The sequence below is a fragment of the Erpetoichthys calabaricus genome, chromosome 4, assembly GCF_900747795.2.
Source record: "Erpetoichthys calabaricus chromosome 4, fErpCal1.3, whole genome shotgun sequence".
NCBI classification, from domain to species: domain Eukaryota; kingdom Metazoa; phylum Chordata; class Cladistia; order Polypteriformes; family Polypteridae; genus Erpetoichthys; species Erpetoichthys calabaricus.
This window is the reverse complement of record NC_041397.2, coordinates 145,482,598-145,499,960: the sequence shown is the minus strand read 5'-3', so window position 1 is coordinate 145,499,960 and position 17,363 is coordinate 145,482,598. Positions and strand designations below refer to the sequence as shown.

General features: G+C 36.1%; 1 protein-coding gene across 1 annotated transcript in view; it reads right to left on the bottom strand.

The window, feature by feature from the left end:
- tmprss15 (transmembrane serine protease 15) overlaps positions 1-17,363 on the bottom strand; it is a 159,572-nt gene that overhangs the window by 114,616 nt on the left and 27,593 nt on the right. The window contains exons 4-8 of the mRNA XM_051926620.1: positions 15,412-15,563; positions 8,009-8,143; positions 5,147-5,266; positions 3,369-3,477; positions 3,032-3,141 (exon numbers count right to left, since the gene is read on the bottom strand). Coding sequence (XP_051782580.1) covers positions 3,032-3,141; positions 3,369-3,477; positions 5,147-5,266; positions 8,009-8,143; positions 15,412-15,563 — 626 coding nt within the window. The remainder of the gene's footprint in view (positions 1-3,031; positions 3,142-3,368; positions 3,478-5,146; positions 5,267-8,008; positions 8,144-15,411; positions 15,564-17,363) is intronic.

The window sequence follows — 17,363 nt, the reverse complement described above, 5'->3', positions numbered from 1 at the left end:
GTTGGTCCCCTGCAAGCTCTTTCCCAAGACATGTTGAGTAGTTTGGGGTCTCTGATGAAAGTTCGCCACCAGGTGTTTCGAGGTTAACCCCTTGCCCGTTTAGCTCTTGGGGGACCCAATGCATGGCTACTTAGAGTATGCGGTGTCAGGGCATACAAAGAATATGGCCAGCTATTTGGAGTTAACACCATACAACTGTGACATGGAGACTAGTTAAATCCACTCAACTGTAGAATTTCCTCATTGGTCGAGAAGGGTGTAACTGCAGCCTGCAGTGATAACCCAATCAGTATAACAAATCTTCAGGATCCGGCGCATCCAGGGATGGTGGAATGAGCTGATCTTTTTGACAATGCTAGCCAACATCTTCCAAGTCTAACTCACATAGACTCCTGTCTGGACAACATTGAGTCATACAATTGTAGCTTCATCTTAAGGGAGATCATGGCTGATGTCCAGGTGGATTGGAGGCAGCTGGCTGAGGACTTCCTGGTACGGCCTTGGACATCTGTTGTTCCTATTATTAATTATTACACATAAGCTGATGATATTTCTAGTTTTTTTTACTTAATTCTGAATAATCAGTTCCCTGAAGTTGCTCCTATAGCTTTATTTTGATGGAGAATTTTTCTGCATTTTAGTTGTTTATGGAGAAATGCAGAAAGAAGGAAAATGAAAGGACATATGACAACTCTGAATAAATGTATACTTTGAGATGGTGTAATATTCCTGATGAAATACATTAATAAGTTTGAAAGATCATATTCTGCAGATACATTAATTTAAATTATTCCTACTGTCAATAATGACAATATTTCTATATTCTTTAAAAGTTTTGAAGTATTTTGTGTTCCAAGGTTGTAGCTAGCTTTACTTTAACAGAGATATTTTATGTATAGCAATTGGTCATACAGAAATGCAGAAATAAAGAAAAGGAAAGGGTCTGGCAGAATTTGGGGGGATATAGTAAGGCTGTCATAAAGAAAAGCGACTGAAAAGAATGTCCATTGAATTACACCAGTGTCTCCAGCCACCAAGTCAAAAATATCTAACAATCGCAAATTACTTAAATTACATTATGGAGCTGTGTAGCTGATACTAACATATATAGTTATCTGTCACTAGTGTGCAGGCTGGTTGTCACCTGTAATTAATCTACAGATACTGGCCAAATAATAATGAAATACAGCACATCAGCAAACTTGAAATGTGCTGGAATACAATGTATAGATATTGGCATAGTTACAGTATGTGGAACATTCCTTTTCCAGGTGGCATCAGCTGATCTAAATAACTGTGTAAATGTGATATTTTAGTTTTTTTTTATTTTTAACAAATTTACATAAAATCCTAAAATCTTCTTGGCACTTTATCATTCTGGAGTACTGAGTGTTGCTAGATGATGGAAAAAATTAAATGATTTTAGCATAAGTCTGCAACATAACAAAATGTTTAAAAAGTGAAGGGATCTACATACTTTCTGAAGGCAGTGTGTGTATATATATATATATATAATATATATATATATATAAAATCTGAGACGCTGTTTCTATGTTTTCCTCTGGCTATCTATACAGCTACTGCATACTTTTACACTACTTACTATTGTGCCTATTCAAGTTTATGTGAATCCTATGCTTTTACATTATAAACTAGTTATTCTGTGGTTCCCTCAGAACAAGTAGATATGACCCTAACAGTGATTCAACTCCTGAATCCCCCTCCATCATAAGTCTGCCCTTATGTATGTCTGTCCATTTAAGACTCATCAATCTCAGAAAGCTGTTTCTAATCTAGGATTATCATTTAAAGAGTGCAATATAGAGCGAGTGATCCAAAATTGATTACTCATAGAGACTAGCGCACAACTTTATGAGAAATGCATGTAATGTAGAAGTATCACTCAGTAGTTGTCCACCATCCAACTCGTTCTTTCTTACAATCTGACACAATACTAATATCTGTACAAAACAAAGAACCTTCACAGTAGGTGTGACTAGGTTCAAAAAGGCTTGGAGAATGCTTGAATATCAACTACAATGCAAGGATTTAAGTTAAGTAACATCCTAGAGTTGGGTTGTAGGAGACAAAGAATTCAAAGGATATTCCTCTCAACAGGTTGTTTTTGTTACAACTGTACTACCTACATATAGTACAGTTATATAGTTATATACAGTAGGTGCAACCTTATAACATAGGTTCTTCAAAATTTAAAAATTTAGAAATATCCTTAGCTTACTCTAGTGTAGCTATAGAGAATTGGAAAAAATTTAATTAGCAAGGAATCTATAAAATATAATGCACGTGCCTTAATGCATTTTATCATGAAAATGACATAATATCAAGAATAAACTTTAGTATTTTAAATGTTCAGAGAACTGAGAAAACATGAATTTAATGTGCTCTCTTTGTCACTATGGTTTTCGAAAGAGGTGAGCAGTTTAAAAAGCATTTGGTGATTGATGCGTGGTTCAGGGAGCACATTCAGTGGATTTACCATGCCAGTTTAATTATGATGAGTTTTGGGAAATCCTCTTAAATTGTTAATAGATTATACAATTTATGACTTTCTAAGCATTAATATGCTTTTGGAAAATATACCCATGTAGTTATAGTAAATCACTAACACACATTCTACAATATACTTTCGAATACTTAATAATATATTATTACACAGTTCTTGCAATACATTATTGTGGTTCTTCAATAACAAACATAAGAGTTTCACTCGCACTCTTCCCACTAGTTTATCCTCAAGCCAGTAAGAGTCTCGCAAGCTCTTCTCACCAATGTAAAATATTCAAGAAACCAGCCCATGATCTGTGGTAAGAGTACCATATATTGAAATTAAAATAAATATTCATTCATTTTTATTAGAGGTATTTTTACTGCATGCTGTACATTATAAATATATATTTGGCTTTAGATTATGTGACATTAAGCTGATTCTACAGAAGGTCACTAATAAATTTCCAAGCAAAGCAGTCCGTTTTGAAAATAATGATCCAATCAGAGATCTTTCATAACTTACATATTAGAATTTTGCTCTTTCCAGTTCCTGAATACACATTCAAGGTGTCAATTAAATCTTCTGTTTCAAATGTCAAAATGTCTAGTTTAATACTGAAATCTTTCTCTACCCTGTATAAAAATAAATGGTTAAAACATGTAGACGTAGAAAAACTCAGCATCATGCCAGTCAAGGTGTGCAGTATTGTACTTGAAAAGGCAAAACACACAATACTGTTAAAAACACTTTAATCAGCATTTTATCATAGAAATTAATGTTAGTTAGTATTAAATTGTGTAATTTACTTCTCCATCCATAGTAAATAGTGCATTTTGGGAAAAAGAACTGATAAAAATACCATATTATCCACTGGCATTGTAAGTTTTGCTCATACTGTGAAGGAAAATTCTTGGAATTGAAAAATCCAGCTGGCCCTTCCAAAATGAACTGTCCATCACAAGGTGTTGCTGTAAGAAGTAAAAAATGATATTACTGTACACATCAAGAAATAAATGCTATTAAATAGAATTTGAATCTAGTGAAACCTAGCACACAGCCATTCAGTCTAAATCATCAGCAAACACTTATTTTACAAGTTAGGCTACACCTGTGCCAATGACCAAAGCAGGTGCCTGCTCACTGCGCTGCTACTATTGGAAAATGTCTTTTCCTCAGTTGCCAACCCTTGTAGAAATATAGCAATTACCTGGACCAAGTGCTCTTATCACTATACCTTGAATATATTTTTATATATAGATTCCTGTGTTCATTACTTTGGTTTGACTGCGCTACAGTTACTGTTGACTATATTGTTTATGCGTTTTACGTATCTGCTTTATAGCACCTCACATGTACAGCCATACCTGCACATGGACAGCTGCCTCAAGGAGAGACTTGCCAGCTCTGCACAAGCAGACCAAATGATTGCCTTTAGACCTCAGCTGCGCCTGTGACAATCACTAAAGCAGGTGCTGCTACTATTGGAAAACGTCTTTTCCTCAGATGCTAACACCTGTAGGAATATGGCAGTCACCTACACTAGGTGCTCTTATCACTATACCTTGACCCAATCAGACGGTATAAAATTATTATTCTAAAGCAACATTAACAAAAAACACAATAAAACCAACAGCAGCAAGAAGTAGGAAATGTATTTGAAAAGAGACTTTAAAGGCTAAGAAATGTACTTCAGAAAGAGGCTTATTGAAAATAGGTATGCAGAAAATTAAGGTGATGGAAGTATGAGTCATAGTCTGGGTGCAGTGTTGTTTCAAAATGGTTTTCAGTCCACGAGGTCCTCGTCAATTTCTTTGGGCTCTTCTTCTTCTCTGCTTTCCTTGTTTTTTCTCTCTCCTGCTCTGCTGTGCCTTCCTTCCTGATCTGCCTAGTATGCACCCCAAACTTAAAGACCTTAACAATGATTACAAGAATAATAAATAAGCATTTTCCCTTCTCAGGCTGTTTGTCCATCCTAATTAATAATCTGTTTAAGATTCTAAAAGAATGATCTAAAAGACACAAAGTCAGTAAAAGGATAGAATTTAAAATCAATCTATAGAAGTTGCTTAAAAATATACAGTACATGGAATGTGTTTAACACGGGGTTAAAGAGTCCAGAGTTAAAAAGTCCAAGGAGACTCCATTCAAATGGTGGAGGTTTTCTAATTGCTGGCTCTGTCTTTATTGCTGGCAGGTTAGTCAGTATTAACTCATACAATTCACATTCTAAGCTCTTTTTTTCAGTCTATTTTCTTATTTTATATATTGATTAAAGGACAGTTCAGTGTTGTGTTTTGACCAAATGGCTTATTTTTTATACCAATTCACCACCTAAAATATACAGATAAATAGATAAATGTAATTTTTACATAATTGTTTTATGTGCCATGACCAGCATTGTTGTGGAAATGTCTAGAAATCTGTATATATTGTCTATCCATAAGTTTCATAATGAAATTTGTTTCAAGGACAGAGCTCTTCAACAAGACATTTTCTGTTTACAAAGATATTAAGACTTAATGATCTTAACACTATTAAATTATGTAACTACTATATTTAACCCTATACAATTTTGCATTAGCAATTGATTAACTTAAAAGCTTGCACTGCATCTGAACCTTGTCATTATGTACTTACCACAGGAGTCTGGAGCTTCATCAGAGCCATCAGGGCAGTCATTTTGTCCATCACAGAGTAATGTTTTATTTACACATGAAATTTTATTTCCACAAAGCACAAAGTCTGGAAAGCAACTTGCTAGAAAAAACAAATACATATGTAACTCTTAACAGGACAAAACATAAAGATAACTATTGTCAAATCATTAGAATTTTAGCTAAAAACAAGCACTTCAGGTCTAAGCATGGATAACATTTTAGAATAGAAGAAATAACATTTAAAAATAGCCCCTACATTTTAATATAATGAGCAACTAATCTTTCAGGATAGATTCCTGCTTTGCAGTAGTGCTTTGCTCTAGCACCTTACACATTTCATAAGGATAAAAATGGTACTGTAAATTTAGAAAATGATTTTTGAACTGCAAAAAGTTTTAGTTACTTATTCACTACTATATTTTTTGAAAACCAAATATCTGTTAATGAATATCAAATTTAATGTCTTTCAAATGACCGAATGTCAGAAAACAGCAAGGTCATAACATGCTGATGGAACTAATGTATCCTAGTAACCAATTAAATAAATGCATTCGCTTTAATTTAAGTTCTTCACTAGCATTTCTATTGTAATATCAAAAAATCCAAAGCAGGATACTAAATCTATCAGGAGACACACTCTCAAAAGCCCCCACACTCTCTTTGGGACATGTTCTAATTGTCTATTAACTTATCATGCACGTCATTGGGATGTAAGGTGTAACTAGAGTACCTCAAAAATATTCAAGTGGACAGAGATTTGGCTCAATATTAGGCAGTTTCCTGGACCTATGAGGCAACAGCACTGGCTAAAAGCAAGGAATTGTGCTTACTCATATCCATTCTTTTATAATTCTTTATTGCATGAACATGCAAAGAAAAAGTAGTATTTATGTTGAATTAAATGGATGTATTCTTCACATTTTGAAAATATTATAATTGTTTACAAAGTACTGTTGCTAAAACCTACTTTGATGGAAGCAGATATAAAAACTTTACCATGGACAGGATGTCAGCCCCTTAAATAGTGAACACACACTTATGTTCAAATACATATTTTGGTAATGTCCACAAAAGCAGCATTTGGAATGCATATCAATTTCAAAATATAATCGATGTAGCTGGCATATTACTGCATGATTTGTCCTGCCAGAAACAGATCTTCATCACATGTCCTGTAAATCTGCTGTCCTACCAGAATCCAAGAGAATGCAGTTTTGAAATGTGAGATAGAAGTACAAAACTGCTTTAGTGACAGTATTTTGGCTTCTAATTAATCAACTGATTTAGAAAAAAAATCGGAATCCTCCATGACTCTCCAGGACTAAACTTGAGAACATCTACCAAATACCAAAACAATAGTATCTTTTGGATATGTGCATTGGCTATAGTTTCAGCAGCATCCCTGAGCAAATTATAAACATGATTTGTGAAAAAGCTGTTTGTGGTTTCCTCCTGTATTATATTGGACAACTACTGTTTAATTATGGAGAAAATTTATCTTATTCGAAAAGACATCTTGAATCGAAAGGTGGGCTACAGTAGCAAAATATGCACTAGAAATCTACTGTTTTCCTAAATTATGCATTGTGGTTAACTTATGTTTGTTTAGGTGGTGATTTTCTATATGTCTGCATATTTTTTAGACAAAATTTACTTGTTTTAAAAAGCAATCTGAAATGCATCTCTGGTCACTATGAATTTTTGCACGTACATCATATAAATCAACAACTCTGTTCTCATTTGGACACCAATGCAGGGTCATGATTGGCTACTTATCCAACATATACAGTACAGTACATTTTCTCAAAAAAGTATTAAAAAAAGATAACTTTCAAATGGTATAAAGTTCAAATAGTTTTAATGAGAACCATATTACCAACCATGACATCCCGCAAAGCTGGGAAGTGTGTGGTGCAGGGCTTCGTTTGTGACAAGTATCTCTGGAAAAGTGCAGTTTTATTTTAAAGGCCTTTATGTGTGAATATAGTTGGCTTACTACTGCATTTTTGTCCTTGAAGGCTAATGTTCAGCGCATTCAGATGCTTTGTTATGTCCACCAAAAAAGCCAAGTCTGCTATCCACTCAGAATCTGACAGTTCTTGCATTGGCTGTTTCTTTTCAACCAAATACTGTCAAATTTCTCTTTTAAGAGAGAAAAATCGCTGCAGTGCTGATCCCCTGCTGAGCCAACTCATGTCGTTGTGATATATTACATCTTCATATTCAGCCTGGATGTCAAGCAGGAACTGCTGGAACTGGCGGTGGTATAGAGCTTTAGAACGGATTAAATTAATTGCTTTTACTACTGGATTCATTACATGATCAAATCTTAGATGTTAGGTGCAAAGAACCTGCTGATGAACGATGCAATGGAATTTAACAGCGTTGCCTCCTTCGTTGCTGACTTTGTTACAGATTAGCGTGGACAATCCACTTCATTCACCAGCCATGGCAGGCGCACCATCTGTAATAATCCCACTAGCTTGATCCATGGTAGTTTCATGTCATCAACAGCTGAACAAACATTATGGAATAAATCAGTTCCTTTTGTTTGGCCTTTGAGACTTTTGAGGTCCAGCATCTCTTCTGTTATGTTTATGTCACCATCAACACCTCTTAAAAAAATCAGTAACTGAGCAGTGTCTGATGCAACTGTGCTTTCAGGCTAAAGAAGAAAAATCAAAATTTGTTGACTTGTCTCCCAGTTGTCTCCTAACATCTGATGAGAGCTCTTCAATTCTTCATGCCACACTGTTACGAGCGAGGCAAATGTTAGCAAAGTCTTTCTTTTCGGGGAAAATGTGTTCTGCCATTTTCATGACAGAGTTTTTAACAAACTCACCTTCTGTAAAAGGTTTTCCACGTTTAGCAATTAACATAGCCACTTCATAATTAGCTTTGGTGATGTTTTCATTTGATTCATGGGCCCACGTAAAGAACTGCTGCTGGGCGGCTAAGCTCTCCTCGAGTTGCTTCACTTTTCAGCACGGTCAATCTCTGATAGCTTATCATATGTACTAGCATGTTTTGTCTTGTAGTGTCTCTTCACATTATATTTCTTATAAAAAGCAACAGTGTCGTGGCAAATTAGGCAGACACAGTTGTTTCGGTTTTCAGTGAAAAAATATTGTAACTTCCACCTTGCCTGAAAGCGGCATCCTTCATTATCAACTTTCCTTTTTTTTACTTGCTGTAGCCATGACAGTTGTAGGGTCACAGCAAATTTTACACAACTATACAGTGTACCTTCAAACTGGCAGCGTACACCTGCAGAATCCTCGGTGTTAAACCCTCCCAAGCCAGACAGCATCACGCGTCCAGCGAGTGCTGTGATTGGTCCATCATTCAGTCTTTTTCTGTTTGAGGTTTTGTGGCAGTTGGCAGACTCTGTTATAAAGTGCTGCCACCATGAGTTCAAAAGAGAAACTGCATGTTGAATTGGTATGATTTATTTATTCTGTTTGTGCATGCGGGCCAAAAATAACACATTTTGAGACAAAAGGCGCGGGCCATACAAAATCCAATCTTGGGCCGTGATTGGCCCGTGGGCCAGACTTTGGACATTCCTGGTCTAGACTCTTGTGAACCCAAACTGGAATAAGAATTTCTGGAAAATTTATGAATGATACCCATTTTTAATTAAAGTAATTGAAACACAAGATTGGCCAGGACTAAGTTCATCTCATACAAGGTTTGGATTCCATTCAGTGGGCCCTTATGTCCCTGCATTCCTAAACATTTGTTGCCTTTAAAGGGCTGGACCTCTCTGGCCACCTTTCAGCTGACCATACCATTAAAAAGACAGCAGGGTCCCGTATATTGCATGATGTAATTGTACGACGTGTGGTGTGTGAAAGGAAAGAGTACTACCATCTACTTGCTCTGTATTGTTAGAGGGGAAAGTGTCTCTGTCACTTGCTGTGTTGATTGCGGACTTGTGTTCTGGGGGAACATGGAATACTTTTATTTAAGATACCACTTTCTGTCACTTATACTTTCATTTAACTTCTGAAGCACACATATTGTATGAGGACTTGACACTCTAGTGAATCTAGCATTTTCGCATTGGAATGAAGTGGAGCTTGTTGCTAATAAGTCAACTTTCTCTTCCCAGCATTCTCCCTTCCTCCATGGAAATTTTTTGTAACTCTTATCTACTGCACTTTATGGACTTGGTAGTGTTCTTGTCAGGTATGCACTCCGTTACAGCATATTTACTTACATATTATGTTATTGGTGAGTTATACTCAGATTTATATAAATCCAATGTAAACAATTTTCCTAGCACAGCAAAAATACTGAAAAGTAAATCATCTAGTATGTTAAGCATTTAGGACCAATTGTATCGAACAACCAGAGGACTAAGTGCTGTTTCACAACAAGGTTGAAAATGCGAAAGAGTTCAGTTGACTATTTTCATATATCTTACCTACTGTGGAATAAAATGGGGTTGTGCCAGTTTCACCAGAACCTATGAATAGAGAGAACAATTTATCTTGGTTAGTAAAAAAGCAGCGTGAAAGCTATCTTAAAACATAATAGATACATAGCAAAAATCTGCAGTGCTAAATTTTTACTTGAAAGTGTATATGTGAAAATAATGGCCCCACAGATACTTTTTTATAGATTAACTAGTTGATTACCCAGTGGCTTCGCTCACTGAGTGCAAGGGAAAAAAATAAAATGTAGTCTATAAGTTATTAAACAGTAAAACATTAACATTCAAGAAGTAAAGATACATTGAGCACTACTGAAGTGGTTTCAGGTAAACTATATTTTAAAGGGGCTATAACACAACAGGTAAGTAGTAGATCCCTTATGAAAAGCGCTACACGACAACTGTGGTATAGAAATTACATTTTCTATGGGATCGTCCAAATTTTTGCCTGACAACCTTGCACTACATGCCTGTGATTTACTTGTTAAAATAATTAATCACAAAGCAAGCTTGAATGTTGTGGGGTTTAAGTGACCCGAACTTACCTTAAGGAACAGTAAGTAGTTGTGCAGGGCAATTTACAAACAGAGTCCTGCTTCGATGGTGCCGATTACACTCATTTGCAAAGATTTCCACTCTCCTAGGAGCCGATGGGTGACTTGAAGTGCGACAAACAGTGCGAGAAGAGAGGACGCTGCCCAAAACTGCGAAGCTCTCGACCCCGTGGAGCAGCCCGACATTCCGCGCCTCCCAGCGTCCACTTTGTTCTCACGACCCCTCGCAGCTGAAGGAGGTCTCGTCTTCAAATTGTTTACAGCTTGGCGCAGTTAAAAAGTAGAAAGACGCAAAGCTGTTTTCCTCATCTCTTCTACTATCAAGTACTACCAACTAAAAAAAACTTACAATGTGGCAGTTTCAGCGACAGTCACGTGGACGAATAAATAAAACTTCTCTGTCAGAACGTGCCTGGCAACTTCCTGTATTATAATATGTTTTGTGGTCATAGGTAATTTCCATATCGTTTGGTCATACGTAATTTCCGTTTCATACGTAATTTCCATATCACGTGATCATACGTAATTTCCGTTTCAAACGCGAAAAGAATTTTATATATATAGATTTATCTCAATGTGAATTAATTTAACACTCAGAGATTTGACTAAAAAACATCATATTTCACTTTTTCGGCTAACAGAACAAAAAGCATTTACCACCTAAAATTACACACACATACACACACATATATTATATATTATATATCTAATATATGCAAAATGGCAGTGTCAGATAGACGTAATCTCGCGGAGGTGTTCTATTGGATTGGTCAGACAAGCATGGGGGTCACTCAATGGTATCAATTCCTTCATCCTCCAGGAACTGCCTTCATACTCTCACCACATGAGGCCGGGCATTGTCGTGCACCAGGAGGAACCCAGGACCCACTGCACCAGCATAGGGTCTGACAATGGGTCCAAAGATTTCATCCTGATATCTAATGGCAGTCAAGGTGTTGTTGTCTAGCCTGTAGAGGTCTGTGCGTCCCTCCATGGAGAAACCTTTACACCAGTGGCCTTCTGGAGGTCATTTTGTAGGTCGCTGGCATTGGGCATTGCACATCCTGTTCCTCCTTGCCCAAAGGAACAGATACCAGTTGTGATGTTGGGTTAAGGACCTTCTACGGCCCTGTCCAGCTGTTCTAGAGTAATTGCTTGTCCTCCTTCCCCTTGAGACTGTGCTGGGAGACACAGCAAACCTTCTGACAATGGCACATATTGATGTACCATCCTATTGAAGTTGGACTAACTGTGCAACCTTTGTAGGGTCCAGGTATTGCCTCATGCTATTAGTAGTGACACTGACCGTATACAAATGGAAAACTAGTGAAAAAACAGCCAGAAAAGATGAGGAGGGAAAAATGTCAGTGGCCTGCACCTGTTAAACTATTCTTGTTTTGGGTGTCGTTGCTAATCTAGTGCACCTGCTGTTAATTTCATTAACACCAAAGCAGCTGAAACTATATATACATAGTATATACATACATACATACATACATACATACATACATACATACATACATACATACATACACATATACAGTATATACATATAGTGTGTGTGTATATATATGCCTTGGGGTGTATGTTGAAAGTAATTTAAGTAATCCCATCATTATGAAACCTATTTAAATTCATTTTCGATTGACAGGGACTAAAGAGTACATCAGCAGGACTGTGTGAGGAACAGGAGCTACCCATTCATGCACACCACAAACACCCATATACCACCAAATTAGAGCCACCTATTAACTTAACTTAATTTGCATGTCTTTGGGATGCAGAAAAAAAACTATCCAGAAAAAAAACATACAGAAGAAGAATGTGCAAAATCTGTATGGAATTCAAACTAAAAGCCTTTCAAATAATTTCATTGTCTGGCCAGGCCCACGGGAACCTGCAGCCTAATTAAACTATCCACAAGTGAAAGACAAACTCATTCTGGGTAGAGAAAATTTTTAGAAAGTTAGCTATGCCACTGAATCTAATAGTATTCTTTGCACCTTGTAAGAAAATGGGTGCTTCTGAAGGAAAATCATGCAGGTGCCCGGAAGACATTTCAGTGTCATAAAAAAACAGACTGCAGTCTGAGGTGGAATCTGAGATGAAACACTGCAAGATGCCACACTACTCACCACACCACCATGTCCTTTTTCAATACAGACTTAAATATGTTTAATAGCCAGCAATAACACTGGATACCTAGTGGCCTTTAAGGTACTGAGAGCAAAACGGGCAACTATGAGTATAGTAAACTTGATTTCATAATAAGCTACACAGATGAGAGCAAGATAAAAAAAAAAGAAATAAGGTGTACATAAGCCACTAGATGTCAGTATCACCATTTTATATAAGAAAAAGCCAACAGATTAAAAACAAAGCTCTCTAGAAGAAATGTCAAGGAAGTGTTTAATGTTAATGTTGTCTTTCTGACTAGCATTGACAGGGGGTTTTGGGTGTATTATATGTACAGTATATGTAGAGCAGCAGAATGGTGTACATTTTGAAGGTTTTACATTTGGTTAACACAGCAAGTTCACTTCTAAATGAATTTTATTGTGATTGAACTGTAATCACACTGTTAAGACAACCACATATTCAAATTACATTAAATCTGAACAGACTTTTTACCATTATAAATATAGATAACTCCAAACTAACACAGTAAGTAGAATTTACAGGATGAATACAAATTAGTTCATTGTGAGCAAGAGGCTCGACATTCTGTACTCAGGGACAGGATATTTGCCATGGACAGTTTAGTGTTTTTCCTCCTCCTCCTGCATGTTTGCATAAGCCATACATACAGCAATAGAGTCTGCCTTGTCATTACTGTTGCCTAGACTTGTAGCAGTTAATATGTTTTTTGAAGTTGACCTCATTATTTTTATTAGTTTACGACTTGCATCTCCAATTGACTTGAGAAACATTTCTGAGAGATGAAACCAAAACCTTGAGATTTTCAACATAAAGGCCCTACAGCATAGGGGTTGCAGTTGGACTGAAACAATGCAAAGTAGAAACTCTATCTGCTCTGCTGCCATCCCACCTGAGAAATTATGAATTCTTTCTCTATGTCAAAATTGTAACCAAATGTGTGTATACTGCATTTTAAACTAAAATATTGCTCATGTGTATAATAATATACTGCTTATATTAAATATAAGAAAAAGCTTAAAATTTTTCTTGGGTTTAAATAACTTTCTCTGAACTTTTCATCTGCTATTCATTTTTATAATTTTAATAAGGAATGTTAAGTAAACAAAAACTCTTTTGGACACACTTTCTCCTTTAAAGGATTGTGGTGAGACTGAGACAATCGTGGCAGGAATTTGAGGCTGCTGTCATCTTGCATTGGTCTGTATACCTAAATAATGCTATGGATAATGTAAATGTAGATGTGGAACTTAAAGTTTTATTACTGGATTGTCAAAATTTATATTTTGAGACTACAAAAGAAATCAGAAGTTACACTGTTCAGTCTTTGCACAGAATGGTGTAATTAGTCTTAAAATTGTTCGTTGCATACATCTTAAAGGTTTAAAAGGTTCATAGTGAGAGATGTCCTCATGCACATGCCTCACTAGATCATATGTTTTGGAAATCTCCCATCCAAATGTGTGGAAAATAAGACCATTTTGAGGAAAATCTTGTCAGATAGAGTTGGATTCTTAATTGCTCCTAATTTTTAATAGCATTATTAAGAGTAAAGCCAGATGGGGTAAGATTATGAAAAGTAAATCGAATGTGATCTCCTATAGTATTTTGCTTTGGTGTTAATTTGTCCTGCTCAGCTGGAAGAGTCCTAAGCCACCTTTAGAATGCAAGGTCTTTTATTTTTTAAAAAACTAGAAATAATCTTTTTTTTTTATTAGGAACATTGCAAAGTCTCAGAATTTTTTCAAGAATTAATATTTTCCAGAAAAAAAAGCCTGCTGAGCCTACTGTTGTGTTTTACTTTTAATGTTTTAATATACATGAGGAACAATCCAATATTTTGATCGTTAATAGTTCTCACAACTGGTTATGGATGTGAGGTTAGCAGTTCATATGATTTAATCAATCTCAGTTTTTCAAAATGTAGTGATTGTATTTTTGATTGACCTTAGTGTAGTGTGATGAAGTGTAGTGTTAATCGTGAATAAAGTATCTACAATATCTTAATAACAACAGCATGTACTTCTATAGCACATTTTCATACACAAGATGTAGCCCAGAGAGCTTTACAAGATGCTAAAGAAAAAGTCATAAGAATAGAAAAACAAATTAAAATTAGAAAAGAATAATAAAGAATAAATATACTCAAAATAATTCAATCCACACCTATATAAAATATTAATAGTAGGCTACTAATTGTGTTCAGTTTAGATGTTTTAATTTCTATATAAATCCTGAGATATCAATCCAGCTTCTCAATGAACTTAATATATTATAAAGTCACAGATAGGCAGAACCTATCATGACAGCATTAGGCACAAGGCAAAACCAGCAGGAATATCTATTTGACACAATGCTTATACATACGCGCACACACAATTAACATTAACATCATTGCATAACATTGTCAAACACATGTAAACCAATTCATGTTCAGAGGTGGACCAAAACCTATCCCGGCAGCACTGTGAACAAAGCAAAAAAAACACGTAGAGGCTGTCAGTCTAACTGGTGCTACTCACACAGGGCCAGCTTCACCAGTTAATCTAACACACACCCCTTTAGGTATATTAAGGGATAACCCATGCAGACATGACAAAAGTGTGCAAACTTCATATTGACAATCCATAGATAATTTCAGTAAGTGAGCGTGTTGCTGTATTTTTTATAGGAATTTTCAGTAATTTTGTTGATTTGCTAAAAATATGATGTGTTGTTCTATTGAACCCGCTTCTCAGTTTGGAAGAGAATCAGACCAAGTGGATAATGTAATTTAAAATCTGCCTACATTCAACTTTTCAAATGTTTTTTATGAAGGAGTTGAAGCCTTTTCCATCATCAATAGTCGAAAGGCAGGCACCAGATCTAGACTGGACACTGGTCGATTTTTCTCATCATGCTCAAGGTAGACTAGATAAAGGTTCCGATTAATTTAACAGCATGTATTTAGGTTATGAGTGAGAAAGGGAGATTATACAGGATATCCATTCAAAATGTGCAAATTTCACATAGATGACATACAAACTAAATTGAGCAGTGCTATCCACTGTAATACCACTTTCATATCGATTTTTTTTTTCCACAAATTTTACTTACTTCCAATTTCCACACTTTGAATGTCAATATGAAAGTTGCCTATAACTCCTCCATTATTTTCCTGAATTCCACCGATGAGAACTTGTTTAATCACATCATCAGGCACAGAAATCCTAAAAGTTAGTTCCATGTAAGTCACAACACTTCCATTTCTGCAAGTTGAAAAAAGGTATTTATCAAAAAAGCAAATCCTTGCCCCAAATATTCCCAGATTCTTTCAACAATATTAAGTACTGTATAAATAAAAAAAATATTTGTAAATTTGTAAGGTTTCTAAAACTACTTGCTACTGGAATCTCAGTTGCTCCACACGCATCAAGGATAGCTTATTACCCAAGACCATACATAAGGTTACTGAACTCTTGGTAACCTTTTCATACGTGTCCTGCACTATACCCACCTGCTGGTTTATATGCAACTGTACTCTATGTTACATGTGCACTGCCATCTAGTTTTCCTTAATTTACTTGTTTTTACTGTATTTATTTACTTTCTGCTACTCTAATTTACTGTATTTATTTAAACATCATCTTACTGTCTTATTGCATACTAGCAAAATACCTGTGCTTTGACAAGTAGTGTGTTAAAGAAGTTATGAAAAAGAAAAGGAAATATTTTAAAAATAACTTAACATGATTGTCAATGTAATTGTCATAGGTTTATTTTAGTATTGAGAGTGAATTTAATTATTGTAAACAGTTTAATTTATGATTGTAAGTGTTGTGTATGAGAAATGCACATTTTTACAATGTAAGGATCTCTTTGTAAACGACGTTTGCAGTTCTGCCCTCGAGTTGTAAAATGACCAAGCTGTCTGCTGAACTTACTCTTGAGCATGCAACGTACATTTGGCCATGTGAGAAGCAATCTTGTGTCAAGTCAATGGTGAACTTTTTTAGAGTCTGGCCCTGTCACTTATTTATTATCATAGCGAAGCAGACCCTTACTGGAAATTGGAGGCATTTGAATTGGAATGGGAGGTCAGAGGGTATGAGAGGGATGCTAGGAATAAATACATTCTCCCCTGAGTCAGTTCCAGTGAAGACAGTTGCCTCAATGAGTTTCTTGTGCAGAGATTTGATCTGAAGCCTGGTGCCGTTACAAAGTTTTGGTGGTTGTAAGTTTCGTAGTAACATAATTGGTGCACCGACCTTCAAAAGTAGAGTATGTGGAGGCATGCCTGGAGGATTAAGAGTGTGAAGAAACTCTACTGGATAGTGCACCGTGTCCTCTAGTTCTACAACAGAGTCGACAGACTTATATGTTTTTGTTTTGGAAGTTAGTTGGTGAACTATAATGGTGCTTATATGTAAGGTCATGTCATTTTTTTGGTGTTAGAATAGCTATCTGCCTCAACCATGAGACGTCCTTTTCATGCAGATATCGTAGGTTGGGGTAAACATTTTCAATAATGGTTTGTAAGGTATTCACCAGGAGACAGAGATTGTTAGGGACATTGATTTTACAGTTCTGTTCAATTAAATTGCCATCACCTATTTTGATGAGGAGAGCAGTGAACTCTCTGGCTTTTTTGTCGCAGTTCAAGTAAACCCTCATGTTTATTCTTAAGGTAAGAACGATGGTCTTAGGCCATAGGTATGATGACTTCAGACATGCTTTAACTTCATCGGCGTGTGTTCCTGTTGAACAACTGGTAAGGTCTGCTGGAAGTCCCCAGCAAGCAAGGCTGTCAAGCCTCCCATCATTTTTGTTGTGTTTCTGATGTCATGTAGGGTCCTGTCTAAAGCCTCAACACCTGCTCTGTGTGCCATAGTGCATTCATCCCATACAATGAGCTTACAATCGTGCAGCACTTAAGCCATGGTGCTTTGCTTGGATATGTTACACATGGGAGAATCAGTATGGGTGAGGTTTAGAGGTAGCCTGAAAGAAGAATGAGCAGTCCTTCCACCCTTGAAGCGGTGGAGTAAAGAAGAAGGGAGCAGTGAGCA